Source organism: Desmodus rotundus, chromosome 5 (genome assembly GCF_022682495.2).
Source record: "Desmodus rotundus isolate HL8 chromosome 5, HLdesRot8A.1, whole genome shotgun sequence".
Lineage (NCBI taxonomy): Eukaryota > Metazoa > Chordata > Mammalia > Chiroptera > Phyllostomidae > Desmodus > Desmodus rotundus.
In genome coordinates this window covers 43,997,264-44,014,485 of record NC_071391.1, presented here as the reverse complement: position 1 = coordinate 44,014,485, position 17,222 = coordinate 43,997,264, and the positions used below count along the sequence as shown (strand labels likewise).

At 44.5% G+C, this 17,222-nt stretch overlaps 2 protein-coding genes across 2 annotated transcripts; both read right to left on the bottom strand.

The window, feature by feature from the left end:
* Positions 1–1,921: 1,921 nt before the first annotated feature.
* On the bottom strand, positions 1,922–3,466 carry LOC112317603 (ubiquilin-1-like). The gene has a single exon (XM_024574686.3). It carries the CDS (start codon positions 3,464–3,466, stop codon positions 1,922–1,924), a length of 1,545 nt encoding a protein of 514 aa, XP_024430454.2.
* An 8,750-nt stretch (positions 3,467–12,216) lies between these two features.
* UBQLN3 (ubiquilin 3) lies at positions 12,217–14,178 on the bottom strand. Its single transcript, XM_024574700.2, has one exon. It carries the CDS (start codon positions 14,176–14,178, stop codon positions 12,217–12,219), a length of 1,962 nt encoding a protein of 653 aa, XP_024430468.2.
* Between the last annotated feature and the right edge of the window lie 3,044 nt (positions 14,179–17,222).

Genomic DNA, 17,222 nt, shown 5'->3' with positions numbered 1-17,222 from the left:
GGCTTCTTTTAGCCCTGAGTCTAGCTCTTTCAATGTGCTGAAGGAGATACTTTGAACTGGACTTTGAGTGATTCAGCTCTGGCGAGGTCCTGAACAGCCACCCTGCTGATGTCATCTCCCCAATGCCATAGCCCATCCCCAGGACTAGAATTCACCCCACCACTTTCAAATCAATCCACATGCCTCTCTTCCAAAACACACACACACTAACACACACTCATTCACATTCCTGTACAATTAAAAAGAAAAATCCTTTTCTCTGAGCCCTGAGGAAACTCTCCCTACTACCTCCCTCTGCCTCCTACTTGACTGCTGCATTACCTTATTTTGACTTTATTTGTGCTCGTTATAGGTAGGCACAGGCAATTTCTTCATTGTGATTTGGATTATTCTCTGAACTTTTCCTTTCTAAATGAGGGAAACGTAAGTTGTACCTTCCTCTGTGCCTGGGCCACATGGGACACATTTTCGGCTCACTGACTCCATGGGAACAAATTGACCCTGGCTCGGGGGCAGTGTAAAGCTAAGAGGACAAACTCTGGAATCAAAGAGCTTGGGGTTTACTTATCTCTGTCAGTCACCACCTGTGTGGTCTGAGGAGAATTACAAACTAAATAAGGCACATGCTCCATCTGCCATGAGCCACCTCACTGATAGAGCAGAGTTGCACAGAAAATAATGGGTGGATTGGAAAAGTATTGATGACTTTCACTATGGCATTGGGATTACAGAATTTAAAGTAGGAATGGGAGTTAGGGAAAAGTAGCTGAGCTATATTTGGACATGATGAGCCAGAGGTTCCTCTGGGACACCCAAAGGGAAGGCTAGTAAGCTGTGGAAAGTACAAATAAATTCAGCTTTGGGAAACACATTGTTACAAATATGAGCAAAAACCAAGGAAATGGCCAAACCCTTTGAAGGATAAAATAAATGGTGTAACACACCCCCATGAAGTACTGTATTTTTATTTTAATATAAAAAATATATTAAATGAAGCAGCTTGAAGAAAGGTCAGTATATGAAGTTCCATAGAAAAATATGGGAAGATCAGGAAATGAGAAAGAGTGTTGAAAAAGTTTCTGCTCCATACTGGGGATAAGTCAGAAACTGCAGAAGGTGGTAAAACATGATCCCTGGAAGGCCAGACACTTCCAAGAAATTCAGATAAAAGGAGAGATAAAGTTCAGTAACCAATAAGGCAGCAGAGTCAAGCATTTTGCTGTGTAAAGGGAGGAAGTCTGTATGGGAGGAGGGGATGGAGCTTCTGAAGTAGTGGGGGTGGATCTCATGAAAGCAGGATCCTGGCCCAGGAAGAAGATATCAAAGGAAGAGCCCCAGCTGAGGAGAATTTAAACATCTTTTCTGCAATACCAAGGGACTGGACCTGAAGACAGAAAAACATGGTCAAAGAGTAGGTGGCTTCCAGAGGCCATAAAGCAAGCCACGGCTTTGGGGTCAGGGGAGGGACTGGTGGGATGTGGACAATCCCAGGATGCCTTCAGTCACTCGAGTAGGATTAGAGGTGGCTCATGGTGATGACGGTAATGTTGGTGAGGAACTGGGTTGCCAACTGAGCAGGAGAAAAAATACTGAAAAAAATATGATTTCCCCACTTCGTGTTCAAATTTGTAAAATACTCTGAGATTATGGGTATGAGAGGGTGAAGCACAAACCCAAGACCATTTAACATGACCCTGTCCTCCCCCAAACAACATTCTCTTTGCCCACCTATCCCCAAATCGACATCACACATGCGATGCAAGCAATCTTTTTAATGTAGAACAGGCTTGGGATGTACCAGTGCGCACATGATCTGAATAGGAGGAATTCCCAAAATAAGCTACTTCCCCTCCCTTCCCCTTTCCCTTTCTTATCCTCCCTCTCCATGAGGTGGTGCACTGTGAGCATCAGCTGGGAGGGCCTAGGCCTCTGGTTCCCCCAGCAGCTTCCCAATGGCAGCATAGATGTCTCCGCTTGTGGCCATCAGAGCCTGCAGGTTGGCATCACGATTAGCAAAGCCCATGGCCTTCAGATGCTCCAGTCCTTGCTGGTACTTGCTTTCAGTGAGGAGGGATGAGGATACTGAGGATTGGGTAGACTGGGAACAGGCATTGGCCAGTTCATGGAGTAGCTGAAAAACAGCCACGGCAGGTTGCACAGGGGTTGTTCTGTGACCCTGTCCTGCATCCCTGGTTTCAGGGGCTCCTGTAGCCCCATGAGGTTTACCTGGGCCCCATAAAAATGGTCCCAGATCAGGTACCTCCTTGGATAGTACCTGCAGGCCCTTTTCTATCTGTACTAATGCCTGCAGTGCTCGTGGGTTGGTGAGGATGGGAAGTAGTGGTATATGATGTCGCAGGGGGCTGTCAGTGGCCAGCTGGTATAGCAGCGCTGGATTTTGCTGAAGGACATGCAAGGCTCTACGCAAGGCAGAGGGTGAGGGTCTCAGCTGACTGGTTAGAGTGACTTTCCCTATGGGCTGCTGGCCACCCTGGGAGGAAAGATCTTGGCCTGAGTATGAGTCTGGCATACTGGTCCTGCACCCTGAATTGGCCTGGTTTGAGGCCATGCCCCTGGCCTGGGCAACTACTCCTGCACTGACCTCCTGTGCCATTGACCTGGAGGGGACAGAGGCAGTGGGGATGGCAGTGGTGGTGTCAGTACTGCTGTCAGCATTGGCCTCCCCTCTGCATAGCTCTGAACCTGGGTTGTGGCCTCTGGAAGCAACCAGTGGGGCAAGAGTAAAGAGCATGAGTTGCTGGATATCAGAGGAAACCGGACGCATAGCGTTATCACCACCTGGCACTGCCTTCAATGCTTCTAGCCCCTGCTTGTCTGCCTGAAGGACCTCCTGTTGCTGAGCTGCTTTCTGCAAGGTTTCCAGAGTCCTAAAATCTGGCTCAGGTTTCTGTACTGGCCTTGAGGACTCAGGAACATGGCTGATATTGTCTGGTTTCTCATTTGCCAGGCCTTGAACCAGAGGATCTTCCAAAAACTGCACCACAGGCTCAGGTGCAGCCATTAGTAGCTGAGCCAGCTGGCCAAAGAAGTCAGCCAGGTCCGGTGAGCTCCGGGCTAGCCAGCCCAGCCTGGCTACCAACCCAGCACGGTCTGAGGTGGAGGCTTCAGAACGATGGGTGCAGTGGCCTATGGGATCCGGCAGAGGTCGGGGACTGGACAGACGGGTTCTCACCACCAAGTGGACTGTAGTTCCATCAAGAATGCCACGCTGGCTCAGAACGTCTTGATCCCGAAGGATCTTTCCAGTGAAGATGAGCACCAGTCGGTCAGTGTCACAGTGAAGGCGTTTGGAGATCTGCTTCTTAAAGTGACGGACACTGCTATTTTCTGCCAGCATAAATTCCTGGCAGTCATGCGGGGTCTTGACAGATACTCTGATGATATGTGATGGCTCTCGACCAGACACCAGGCAGCTGTCCCCTGCTTCTTCCCTAGCCCGTGCCATATTTTCTTGAGAGCAGGTACAGGACCACCTGAGGACCAGTAGAAAACTAGCTGTAACACTGAGCACACCTGGGGACAGGGGCCGGTGGGTGTCCAGTGATGTCCTCTCACCCACGTCCTATAGATACCACCTCCCAACTTACTCCTGCAGCCACCTACCTCCCATAGGCACAGCAGCTGCCCTTCTCCAGGGGCCGCCTTAGCGGATGTGATGTCAGCGATTAGGTCACAGTTGAGACCTAAATGGGGGAAGGGCAGAGGTCTCTACCACCTGATATGTTTGGCTCTCTTCATGATTTGAGTTAAATAGTAATTGAAAAAAAATAATGTTTCTTTTTAGAACATGTTCTACACCAGCCTATGTTACTGTTGAAAACCATACCAAATGAGTTCAGTCAGTGACTATAGCTGAGTTGAAAAGGTAACAGTTTAGGAAATACTGGGTCAAGTCACCTCCTTTCACTAAATTACTATGTAATGACCATGGCCTAATCAAGACCACAGATTCCCCTTTCCATATGAAGAAATATGTAATTAGTCTATCCAGCTTCACTTGGGGCCTTGTAGGCAGCTTGCATGTGAGAGCCACAGGCTGAACAACCCATCTACCTGGTTCTAAGAAAGACATTGTGGCATCATGTTCCCCAAGAACTTGTAAACAAAGTTGCTCCCAAAGAGATAAACTATGATTTCAATTCTCACAGGAACAGACGTGAACAAAAGAAATTGTGAGAAAGTAACAGTTTGACTTAAGGTTTTTAGGCTTAACAATTAGATTTTAGGTATATTTGAAAAGAGATTTATCACTTGGGAGGAGTCATGTTTTGGCTGTGAAAACAGAGAACGGAAACTCTCTCAGGCACTGTTTTTACAACTCCAGGCAGGCGGTATTAGGGGACTCAAGAGTTGGAAAATTTTAGTTTGAGGTAAATAGTTATAAGCCTAGTAGGTGATGCATATGTTAAAGTTATTGTTTCAGAAACTACAGATAAGGCCCATCCTGGCTCTAGGGAGAAACAGCCAACCTCCTGGCTCACTGCGAAAGATGACCGCCTGGGGACAAGTTGAGGCGTGTGGGCCATTGTGTTCCAGGGAGAGACAGACAACAGCCCGCCCCTGGGAACAGCTAAGTGCCCAGGGCGAGAATACTGCAGTTTTGTTTTTTTTTTAAATCTAATATTCCCTAAATTTCAAAACCCCTCACTGCACTTTGTTCTCTGTTATAAAAAGGCTGGCTTGGAAAGAAATGTAAGACTGTCCTTTAGGATATGAACTCACCATCTCTCAGATCTCTGGCCATCTGAATAAAGCGCCCATAAAGATTTAATCCCTGTCTCTGCATATTGGGTTCAGTATGTAACAGGCAGCAGGAATGCCGGTGCCTTTTCCAGTTTCAGTTTCCAGTTTCAGTTCCAGCTATCTGACCCTAGAGTAAAGTCTCTAATCCCTGTAGCAATTATAATTTTTTACTGTAAAAATGAATACATCAGGCTGTTTTAGGTTTTTGCCATTTTAAAATAGAGTCAGAGCTGCCATCCCAGAGGATTTTCCTGGTACACCTTACTTCTCAAACCTTTGAAATGTTTGAACTAGGCTCAATAACCTTTGGACTAGGCCAAAAAAACAGTGAATTCCAAACAACTGTGCAAAGCTAACAAGAAAGCAGACACCCTGAAGACAGTACTGAAAATGAAAGGCATTCTTTGAAATTAGCACCACTGGCTATAGCTAAAGAATACCAGCTGAGTAGCACCTATAGAAATTCCTTCCTTGGCTTATTAACACCAATAGAAATTTCTTCCTTCTACTTATATATTTATTCCCCTTCCTCTCTGCTGTCATGATAAGTCAAATAATAAATAACCGTGAACGAACTCTTGACTCTCTCTTCACAAACCTGTTTCTCCCATAGACTTCTGCCTCTCAGCTAAGTTTACAGCCAAAACAGCTAATATCAGAACAGAATCTCAAATTTGCCTTTCCCTCCAGTCTCCTTTCTTCTTCTAATAAGATTAGCATTCAACCAGTTGTTCAAGCCCAAAACACAGGAATCATCCTTGATTCCTTTCTTTCCATATCCAATTTATCAGCAAGCATTATGAGCTTTTTCTTTGAAGTATATCTTCAATCTGATCACCTCAATACTTTCAATACTTCAATAGCCTGCTAGGTGGTGTTCCTGCTTTCTTTCTTGGCCCATCAGAGTCTCTACTTCTCACAGTTTTGTGCTGGTCTTAACCTATCAGTAACCAATATTGTGGCTGGACTGGCCCTGTGGTTATTTTGATTGCAGGACACCCTCAGCAATAGCCACCAGGAAACCTTGAAAGAGACAGACTTATTACTGGGTTGGGCAAAAAGTTTGTTTTGGGTTTTTTCTGTAAGATGACTCTAGTAGCGCTTAGTTGTCTTTAACTTCATTGAAAACAATTTTGTTAGATCGTATCGTGACAGCTGTCATATCAGTGTAAATTAAAAAAAAATACTTATCAAGGAACATGTATAAAGGACCCATGGACAAAGACAATGGGGTGGGGGAAGCATTGAATATGGGGGGTGGGGGTGGGTAGGGCAGGGGAGAGTAATGGGGAGAAAATGGGGACAACTGTAATTGTACAACAATAAAAAAAGAAAAAAGATTAAAAGAGAAAGATCATAACATTATCTTCTCAGTAGATGCAAATAAATGCTTCTTTAGAAATTAAAAAAAATAAGTAAAATAAACTTATCAAAATGGTAAATTTTTGTGTAGCCATTTAAATATTGAAAATGGAAGAAAATATACATTTTTGCATATTATGCTTTATTATTTCAAGAATGATAAAAATGCAAATGAAATACAAAAAAAAAAAAGATCTGTGCAGTGTATGGAGAAAGTGCTGTGACAGATCAAGCATGTCAAAAGCAGTTTGCAAAATTCCATGGCTGGATGATGTCCCATGGTCAGGTAGACCAGTTGAGGTTGATAGCAATCAAACCAAGACATTAATTGAGAACAATAAATATTATACCACATGGGAGATAGCTGACATTCTCAAAATATCCAAATCAGTAAAGTTATCAGTGAAAATGAAAAATGTGTCTTTTATTTTACTAAACAAACTTTTTGGCCAACCCAGTATTTACAGGTCCTGGAAGTTACATGGTGTTGGGAACCACCCTGCCTGGTTTCAGGAGCTGTAACCCCCTATGGCTAAGGCTGAGTAAAAAGACTTGGAACCATAAGCCACTAAGGAGACAAAGCTTATCTCCCTGGCAGGGGTACCACCTCTGCCCACTTTACTTCCCAGCTTGGCCCTGAGCCTGACCAGTTAGCCAATGACAGGTAAGATTCCTCAAGGAAGGATGACCTAAGATAGGCATGGTCATGAAGAGTCCCTCAGGGAAGGACTTGAGGGGCTATAGAAAAAGGGGGTGATGGACCCTCGCCCCTCAGCTTTGACATAGCCTGAGTCCTCATTCTGTCTGCAAGAAGTCTCCTAATCTCTTGGCTGCCTTACTCCCCCTGCCTGATTTAAGCCTGAAACAATGCCGGAGGTGGGTGCGGCCCTGTGCTGGAAAGGGCAGGTTCCCTGGGGTGATCAGGCCTAAAAAAGAATGCATAAAATCCTGTGAAACCTGCTTTGCTAAAATACCCTCAATTTAAATGATAAGGGTCCAAGCAAAGGATGAGTTTGTTTCCCCAAAGTTTTGTGGCCATTTAGCTATCTGACCTGACTCAGAATTAGCCCTCATAGTTCTTTGAGTGTTATCTATTGTTTGACAATTACTGCCTGACAATGATTGATGAGCTCTATGTATACCCCCTGTATTCCTATGCAAATTAAACCCAATGAAAGCCCATTGGGGAATAGGCTCCTGGCCCTTCTCCTTAGCGAGATGGGCCACTTTTCTTCCCCAAGCAGATCGTGTCTTGGCAGACTTATTCTCATCCATGCCCACAACACGGCACATGGCACATTTGGGACCACGTAACAGGGTTTGGGGATGGAGGCAGGGAGAGAGAGAGGCATACAAAGAAGAGAGTACAGACCTTGGGTTCTGCTTTTTTTGAGGTCAAGGGTGGGGTCCTAGTGCATGGATTTGCTTTTTATTGGTGGATCTAAAACTCAGGAGCAGGAATTTAAACCACAGCAGAAAAAAGAGAAAAAAAACAAAGGAAATATCTGAGGGGAGGGAGGCCCTTTCTCCCTATTCTAGGTCTGTGGATGGTAGTGTTTTTTGGAGGTAACAGTCTTTGAAGTGGATGCCTCTTTGAAGTGGATGTCTGTGATATCAAAGCTGAAGTCAGGCACTTGCATTACAAATAAAGAAAAGGCACTGTCAGGTCTTAACACTACAAAAAGTAAAAATGATCTTTTAAAAATATAGCTCAATTAACCTCACCTCTGCACCCAAAACCATCAAAAGTTTTTGTATTATGCTTTAATTAAATCTAAATGCCTTACCAAGACTAAAATGCCCTAATAATTTGGCCCATGCCAGCCTCCCTGACCCCTTCTCTTGAGTATCTGCTCCAGTCATAACAGACTGCTGTGTCCCCAGAACACACCAAGCTAGTGCCTGCTTTTCTCATTGCTGTCCCTTTGCCTGGGAACTCTTGCTCCTGACCTACCTTCACTTGGATAAATCTCTTTATTAATCACATCTCTGCTTAAGTGATGTTCTTTTTGATTACCACCCAAAAAGAGTTCACCTGTGGATCTCTATCTCCTTACCCTCCTTACTTTCTTCTTAGCTTCTCCCTTCATTTCAAATTGTATTGATTGTTTGATGCCTGTTCCCTCTCTGCTGGCTCTGTGAAGACAGGGCTTTGTTTCTAGAACACATCCCTTCTCCAGCACCTAGCACAGGTCCTGACATAGAAAGGATGTTCGATTAATATTGCCTGAATAAATAAATAAATAAATCCTCAATTTTCTTAACTTTGCACATCCAAACTTATCAGAAAGTTTTATAAATTCTATCTCCAAAATACATTTTCAATTGTCCACTTCTTGTTATATGCCCTTGTGGAAAACCCCAGTCTAAGGGCAATCCCATCTCTGGCTAGAATGACTACAGAGGTCTTTCGACAGGACTTGGCTTCCACCCTTACCACTCTCTCATTCATGCTCCACATAAATTGTGAATGAAATCAACACTTCCTGCATTGGGCAATAAAGCTCTGTGCAATCTTGCACTGACCTGTGTTTCCCACCTCAGCTTGACATACTATCCCTCCCATTCTCTGCACTCTGGACATTGAGGGAAAGCAAAGTTTTTCACCCCAAAATATGTTTTTAGTACATAAATTATTTTAAGCTGCTTAATTTCAAGAAACAAGACTCAAAAAGAACTTTTAACTGCTGAAAGGATTTCAGATGGAAAAAGTCTGCTTAAAGGAAGGAATTTATCACCTTAACAGAGCATGAACTATGTGGGGAGACAGGAATTGCACAAAGTCGGTTGGGCTCCCCCCACCTCCCAATATTTGGGTGGCTGGGCAAGACTTTGTTGACCATGTTTGCTCTTTCTTATCTACCTGTGAGTTGCCTACTTTCTCTTTGAAATCCCAGACCCCTGCCTCCTTCTCCTTAGTTCAGAATGGCATATAAGCCTTAACTACCCAATGTGTCCTCAGGCCCCATATTCTTAGGGAACACTCATAGGGGTAATAGTATCACCAGAACTCTGACCCTGCTTCTATTCTCCACCCACAACACCCCTAGTGTGGGGTCCTTCCAAGGCCCAGACATTTGACTTGGAGCACTGCTGATAGTGTGAGAATCAGATCTGGGATTGCACATGGGACATCTCTGGAGACCTGCCCTTTTAGTAACATCAGCCCACAGGAATCTCTCTTTCCCAAACCCCAGCAGTCCTTATTTCTCCAAGCACAATCCCCAGTCCTGCAATATCCTCTATTTGATTCATATCTACTTAGTCTCCTCAACCACATTCTCATTTCCTCATCCCTCATACAATGTTGGCTCAATCAATCATTTGCTAAGTGCTTTCCATGCACCAGGCCCTGTTAGCTGATCTTGGAGAACTGTGACTGTCCTGCCCCAGGATTTCCTTCTCCTGGAAGTTCGCCTCCTTCATTGTGGAGCAGGGCATGTAGCTGATGAGTTTAGACATGCATGAGCCTATAACAAGGATTCTAAATACCCCATCAGAGCTAGAGTGTTCTCAAAAGGATATAGCCAGATATGAGCCCATTAAATGAAGACTCTTCTTACCCAGGATTTTCAGATGCAGACTCCCACATGCTGTCTGCCCTGGTAAGCTGGCTTTCCTTCACATAAGCCTCCATGCTTCCCTTTCCCATATATGACAGATGAAAGCAGCAACATTTCTTGCCCTGTATTTTTTTCTCTTATACCTACCTGGTCTTCCCAGGATGGAAATTAGAGATTGTATATGCACAATCTTCCCCAGCCAGAGACAGCCCAAAGTGCTTGCCTTGTTAGTTTCAGAGAACAGAGAGGCAAGACTTTTATCTTTATTTTCCCTAGCAGCATCAATAACTACAGTTCCCTTGATCTGAACAAGAAGTCCCCCACTGATATGGGGAGTGAAGTGGAGTCAACTGGTGCTCCGCCTGGAGACTGAACCCTAGAACAGTAGGCAAAAGTTGTCCCCCAAATCTCTTTTTATCTCTAAACTACCTACAAGCAGCTAAAATATATATTTTGGTCCAAGCAGCCTGGGTTCCAGGAAGAGGGTCTGTTTTTCCCAGTCCCTGAAAGGACCTCCAACACTGAGTGACATTTAAACACACACCACGACCACTTGTACCACAGTGATTTCCTCTACCAAAGACACTTTTCTTACTTTCACAGGAATGTAGCATTCCTTTTAAAAAATGTTTATAATCCCTTTCTGTGGTAAAACTCTAACAGATTGTGTTGTGTGTGTATGCTTATACATGTGGACATAAATTGTGCAGATGTGAAAGTGTATTTACCTGTGAATATGCACTGCGTGTTGGTACATTTTTCTATAGTGTGCTTACCAGTGTAAGCCAATCAGCACAGTTTCGTGTATAGGGGCTGGAAGGCATAGTTCACTCACTTGGTTTGTGAATTGTAACACATTCACCCTAGAAGTACACAGGCAACAGGAAGCATTCCTGAGTGCAAAGTAAAATTTAGTCCAATATTCCAAAGGCACTACCCGTGTGTGACACATGCCCCACCTCAGTGCCTTTGTATATAATGGCCCTTCTGCTGGAATATTCTTCCCGTCCCTCTCAAATCTTTACCTACCTCGTTGTTACTTTGCAGATAGTAGCTTAGAGTACATACTCACAGCAGTCTTCCTTGTCTCCCCTGACTAGATCAAACCTGTTAAGCTATTTCACACTCCCCTCCTTTGTCTTCATAGCATTTTTCATAATTTGTAATTACAAATGAACACTCCTCAAATACAACATGAACAGTTCTTGCTACCAGATAGTAAACTCATGAGGCCAGGGTCACTCTCTTTAACTCACATTGAATTCCTAATAGTGAATGCTGAGCCCAGGACAGACACTTAATTTCAGACCTAGCAATTGCAAGAAATACAGGGCACAGAGAGTCTGTGTCAGTGACAACTCTCTGAATCTGGTGTCTAGAGAGAGTAACTTTGTAAACCTGGTTCGATGAGAAAACCTTAGAATCCTGTTCTATCTCTATATACTCAGGGATCAGCATTGAAACCAGAAAAAGAGAGCCACCTGTGGGCTAGTCTTCAGGGACAATAAAAATAATAAACTGCCCACTTTCACTCTTCAGTCAGGCTGGTGGTAGGAGCACCAAAGGATGGAGTACATGGTGGCAACTCCTAAAGGACACAAAATAGGGGGGGACATTTGAGTAGACACCAAGAAAACTGCCTCAATTTGCTCTGCTCTGGTCTCCATGCCTCTGAAACTTCTAACTTTATTTTTTATTCTATTTTAATTTTTTTTCAATTTTTAAATTATTTTATTGTTGTTCAATTACAGTTGTCTGCCTTTCCTCCCCACCCCTCTACCCCACCCCAACCAAACCCACCTCACTCCCCTGCTTCCACCCTCCCCTTTGGTTTTGTCCATGTGTCGTTTATAGTAGTTCCTGAAAACCCTTCTCCCCACTATCCCTTCCCCCTTCCCCTCTGGCTATTGTTAGATTGTTCTTAACTTCAGTGTCTCTGGTTATATTTTGTTTGTTTTTCTTCTATTGATTATGTTCCAGTTAAAGGTAAGATCATATGGTATTTGTTCCTCACTGCCTGGCTTATTTCACTTAGCATAATGCTCTCCAGTTCCATCCATGCTGTCTCAAAGGGTATAAGCTCCTTCTTTCTCTCTATGTAGAATTCTAACTTTAAACCTTTCAGTTTTCCCTCAAGCCCTCCCATCCATGCAGATATAGTTCCTTTCATTCCACCTCTTCTCCTATGCGTTCCCCTTCCCTCAGAGCCCACAAAGAATCAGACTCAGGCAGCAGGTGACACTGGAGATTGGATGTAATTGCATTTCAAGGCAAGCATATGCAGAGCTCAGACTAGGGCCCCACGATGGTACAATGGCAGGGGTGGTTTGGTAACTCACAGCACCCCACCCTGTTTCTGGACCTCATTCTTTTTCACTGACTCTGGAATGACATTGTCTCCACAGTAAAGGGCATCATAGTAAATTTTGGTTCACAGTGCAGCTGCATTCAAGAATGGGAGAGCTGTGCAGTGGGATATGGGGGAAAGGGCACAGAGGGAAAGATACAGTCTGAATAACTTGGGCTCCTACGACTGCCTCAGCTTCTCCACTGCAGCATCCACATCACCCCCTGTGGCAATGAGGGCCTGGAGGTTGGCCTCGGGATTCAGAAACCCCATGGCTCGCAGTTGTTCTAGCTGCACGCGGAAATGATTCTCAGGCTGCAGTTGCTGGGAATTGGCACTAGCTAGTGCTTGCAGTATCTGGAGGAAGGGAGTGGAATGGAGGCCTAGCTCCACAGAGCCCTGTGCTGGGGGAACCTCAGGAGCTGGGGCTGCAGGGGGAACCCCAGGCATAAGGGTGCCCTCTCTGGGCTCTGCACCTCCTGCCATATTTCCCAGGCCTGCTAGGCAAGGCATGAACCAGAGTAGGAGGTGAGGTGCTTCAGTCGCCAGGACCTGCAAACCCTGCTCAATCTGCAGCAGGGCATGCATGGCACGAGGGTTTGCCATGGATGCCTGAAGGTGCAGTAAAAGGGGCAGCTGCCGACGCATCTCATCCTGCAATTGTGGGGCTTGATTCATGCTGGCAGGCCACATAGATCTAGGATATGTTGGTGGTGGTAGCCAGGCATGCTCAGGGATTCCAGGGGTAGCCACCATGGAGGAAGGTGGTGAAGGAACAAAAGGGGCCCTATTGGCAGCACCTCCTAGCCCTGAGATAAGATCAGGCATGCTGCTGCTGTGACCAGTGGAGCCATTCCCTGTACGATCTTGGCTTCTGTTTTGTCTAGGACTACTTTCTAAGGAGTATCTCAGGAGCGCTGGGCAAGAGGGATTGCCTTTGATTGCTACTGACTCCTTGGGGAGTGACTGGTCTGACTCAGGTTTCTGGGGTGCCGGTGTAGCTGGGGGTACTCGGTTTTCTGGTGGTGGTGCTTCTTGGCTTGGGCTGAGGGTGGAGGCTGTCCCTAGTAGGTAGGTTCCCAGGGACTGGGTAGTCTCATGTAATTGCTGAAGATAGTCATGGAACCCTATACTACCCAGAATGTGGGGAACCCTGTTTCTAATTTCAGATATGTCTTGGTCCCCAGGCCACCTGCTTTGCCTGCCACCTGAGCCAACTCGTGTGGAAGCCCAGGGGTTGGGAAGAGGGTCACAGTTCTCCATTCTGGAAGGTTGGCTGCTGTTAGTAGTAGCATTACCAGTAGTGGTAGCAGCAAAAGGATTGCCACCAAACTGTTCCTGTACCGCATTAAGCATCGGATCCATAATATCTGTGTACATGGCCCGAAGCACATTGTAGCCACCGGGGATGCTCTCCAGGTTACTGAGCGCCCGGTCCTGGCTACGCATCATCTCTTGCATCATGGCAGGGTTGCGTAGAAACTCCAGTGTCTGCCGCATGATTTCAGGGTTGTTGAGAATATGCCCAATTTCAGGATTGTGCTGGATCAGCTGCTGCATATGGGGGTTGTCAAGAACCAGCTGGCGCACCAGACTTGTGTTGGACAGCAGACCCTGGACGAAAGGCTCATCAATGATCTGAGCCACAAACTCAGGCACAGATACATGCTGCCACATCAGTGAGCTTGGCTGGTCAGGGAAACTTCCAGAAGTCAGGCCCAGCCCACTGAAGCCTGTGAGGACACCTAAGCTAAAGGTGGATGGCCCACCTGTTGGATAAATGGAGCTTGGCTGAGGGAACGCTCCAGGAGTTGGGGTAGGGACTGAAGCAGCTGAGGACTTGGTGCCCATGGTACGGTGCTGCATCTTGATGACCAGGTGGACAGTGAGTCCATCTCGCACTCCACACTGTGCTAGTGAGTCAGGGTCCTTGAGGATTTTGCCAGCAAAGATTAGGACCAGCTGATCAGGGTGAGCCTTAAAGCGCTGAGATATCTCTTCCTTTAGCTGCTGGATGGTGCAAGTGTCTGTAACTGAGAAATCCTCTTTGTCCTTGGGTGTCTTCACTGTCACCTTGATGAGGTGAGGATCCTGGACTGGTACTGGGCTGCCCTGTGGCAGGGCCTCTCCGCTTTTGGCCATGGTAGGCAGTAGGAGGCCCAGGTATGTGGGGACACAGCTGGGGGATGTGAATGGGAGATAAAGATCATCCTTTTGGGCAATGGCAAAAGTAGGAAAGGTGAGCAGAAAGAGGGCCTGGGATCTCAAGGTGGGGAAACAGATGGATCCACAAGGAAGGGACAATGAGGTCCCTGGGATAGGATGCTATGAGAGGATTATGGGTTTGACCGATGTTAGGGTCAGGGAAGGAACACCTGAGGCCCTGAGAAAGAGGTCTACAGTTAATGAGTAAAGATGTTACAGAAAGAAGAATGACCCTGTTTGGGGAATACATACCAAACAGCTGTGACCCTGTCCTTTCTCTTATACAGGGCTCCAAACCACCCTCATCTTGCTGAACAGCCACCCCTGAAGCTTTCCGGGCTGGAACCCACTCTGTCAGGTCACCTCTGTGACCTCACCACTGACATCACATCCTCACACAATGGATTCTTGAGGTTTTTCTAAGGTACTCTGGATCCCTGGGAACTCTGTCTCCCTCAACCTTTAATTTTTCCACTTTCTTTATCTCATTTGCCTTTTTCATAGTGAGGGGCCTTGGCTGACCCTCCTTCTGAGTCCAAAAGTCCTGCTTCCACAAGCCCTGATATGTGGTATGTGGAGAATCACTTAGATTGAAGAACTAGGAAAGACTCTAATATTTTGTGTCCCCATTAAGACTCAAATTCAGGTACCCCTCAGTGGACCCTCTTCTTCCTCGTATCTTATGTTCTTGTCTTTTCTCTGATTCAACATTAGTCATAAATCCTTTACATATTTTCAAACTGTTGACTTTCTGATGGGCAGAAGCTATACTATGAGAGAGGGGTAGAGGGTGACAAAATTTTTTAACTTAAAAAAATATACTTATTACTGCCCTGCTGGTGTGGCTCACTTGGTTGTTCATTGTCCCACAAACCAAAAGGTCACCAGGTCAATTCCCAGTCAGGACATATGCCTGGGTTGCAGGTCGAGTCCCTGGTCAGGACAAGTACGAAAGGCAACCAATGGATGTTTTCATCTCATATGATGTTTCTCTTTCTCCCTCCCTCCCCTTCTCTATAAATAAAAATAAATTGTTATTATTAGTCAGAAGAACTCAAAGAATGTATTGGCTATTTATTGACATTAGAGTAAAAGAGGGAATATGGTTTTTATATTTAAAAAACTGAGGTCAGTTGCACTTATACTTGAGATGTCTATTTTATATCAAAATGGAAATGTAGGAAGGTAATTCAATATCATGAGTCTAGAGTTCATCCACATTGACAAAGTATTTAGAATCATGAGCCTAGTGGATAATGGAAAAGAATAGAGGTAAAAAGACTGAATTATAGGGCCCTGCAATTTTTAGAAGTCTGGAAGATTAGATGAATTCAGCAAAGAATGTTTAGAAAAAATAAAACACTAAGTCAAAAAAACAAAGAAAAAGAGAGAAGATGAAGAGTTTCCAGGAAGAGAAAGTAATCAAATGTGTCAAATAATGCTGGTAGGTCAGTAGGATGAGAACTGAGAATTGATACTGGATTTGACAAGAGAGAATTAGGACTATAATGAAACAAGTTTTAGAAAAGTTGTGGGGCCAGAAAACCTGATGGAATGAATTTAAAAGCATATGGATTGGAAAAATAGTGGATCCAATAAAAGTACTTTAAATGAGAAAAAAGGATGATGGCTGTATGGGAATGCTTTTTCAAAGGATAAAGGCTTTTTTGTTCTTGTTTTTTCTTAAGTTGAGAATATTACATAATATTTTTATTCTGATGGGAACAATCCAATGAGAAAAAAATGGTGCAGAAGAAAGAGAAAACAATGTCAAGAGTAAATGTTTGTGAAGATATATTAGTAGAAAGTTTAAGAGCATGGACAATACAACAGGTCAATACAACAATACAACAGGGTGGAGGGCAGAGTGTATGAGTACAGATACAAGATAGCTGATCTAGTAATGGACACAGGTATAAGTCACTTCTGATCACTTTTGTCTTCTTGTTGGAATAATCAAAACATCAGCTGTAATTGAGAATAGAAATGAGGATAGTGAAAGTTTAAGAAGAGCTGAAAATATATAAAATGATCATCTCAAAAAAAATAATATAGTGAATTGATTCAGGCATTGGATCTCCAAGTGTGGTTCCCCAGACCAGCAACATCAGCAACACCTGGGGCTCCACTCTAAACCTACTGAATCAGACCCTCTTGGAATGGAGCACAGAAATTCGTGTTTTATGTACACTTCAGGTTATTTTAATGAAGATTCCATTGAGAAATATTGGAATAGGAAAATGTAGGAGGATCACTAACAGACCAATTATGATTTTTGGTAATAAATTTAGATGAGATTAGTCAGCACACTTGTCTGCTTTTTTCTGCCTACAGAGAGAGCAGGCAGAGTTGTATAGACCATTATGAGTTCGCTAAGTTAGTGCTGTGCTAGAATGATTATACTGATAGATATGGAGTAGCGTTGGAGTTATAGAATGGTGGTCAAATTGCAGGAGAAGGTACAGGGAGAGCACCAACCCCCTCTTCTAAGTCCACAGGGAATACAAGCAATCAGCACTGCTGGAGAAGCAGTGTCCTGAGTGGACAACCAGAATTAAGTTACAACAAAGAAACATTGGAACATTTGAGGGAACATTTGGAAACTTGTAGGTATAAGGGTTTTGCTGTTGCTAAATTATGAGTTCTAACGGGTAGGGTGGAAAGATTTGGAGAATTGATGAGTGGAATATTGAGTCAGATGAGAGATGTTCAAGCGTTTTGGGATGATAATTAGAAAGATGACCTGGAGAGCTTAGGCTTTTTATTAAATAAAATAAGTAAACTGAGGCAACTAAGGTAAAGGCTTAATTAGATCAGTAGAGTTGTTTTATTGGGGGAGATAGCATCAGTTTTAGCTATAATTCCTTTCTTGAGACATAACTTTTTGGTAGGTTGCAGTGGTGAAACGGGAGTCTTTGGCAGTAGGTTGCTAGACACACCTGGAGCTTTGTGGACCTGTCCTTCACTCTTGCTGATGAAGA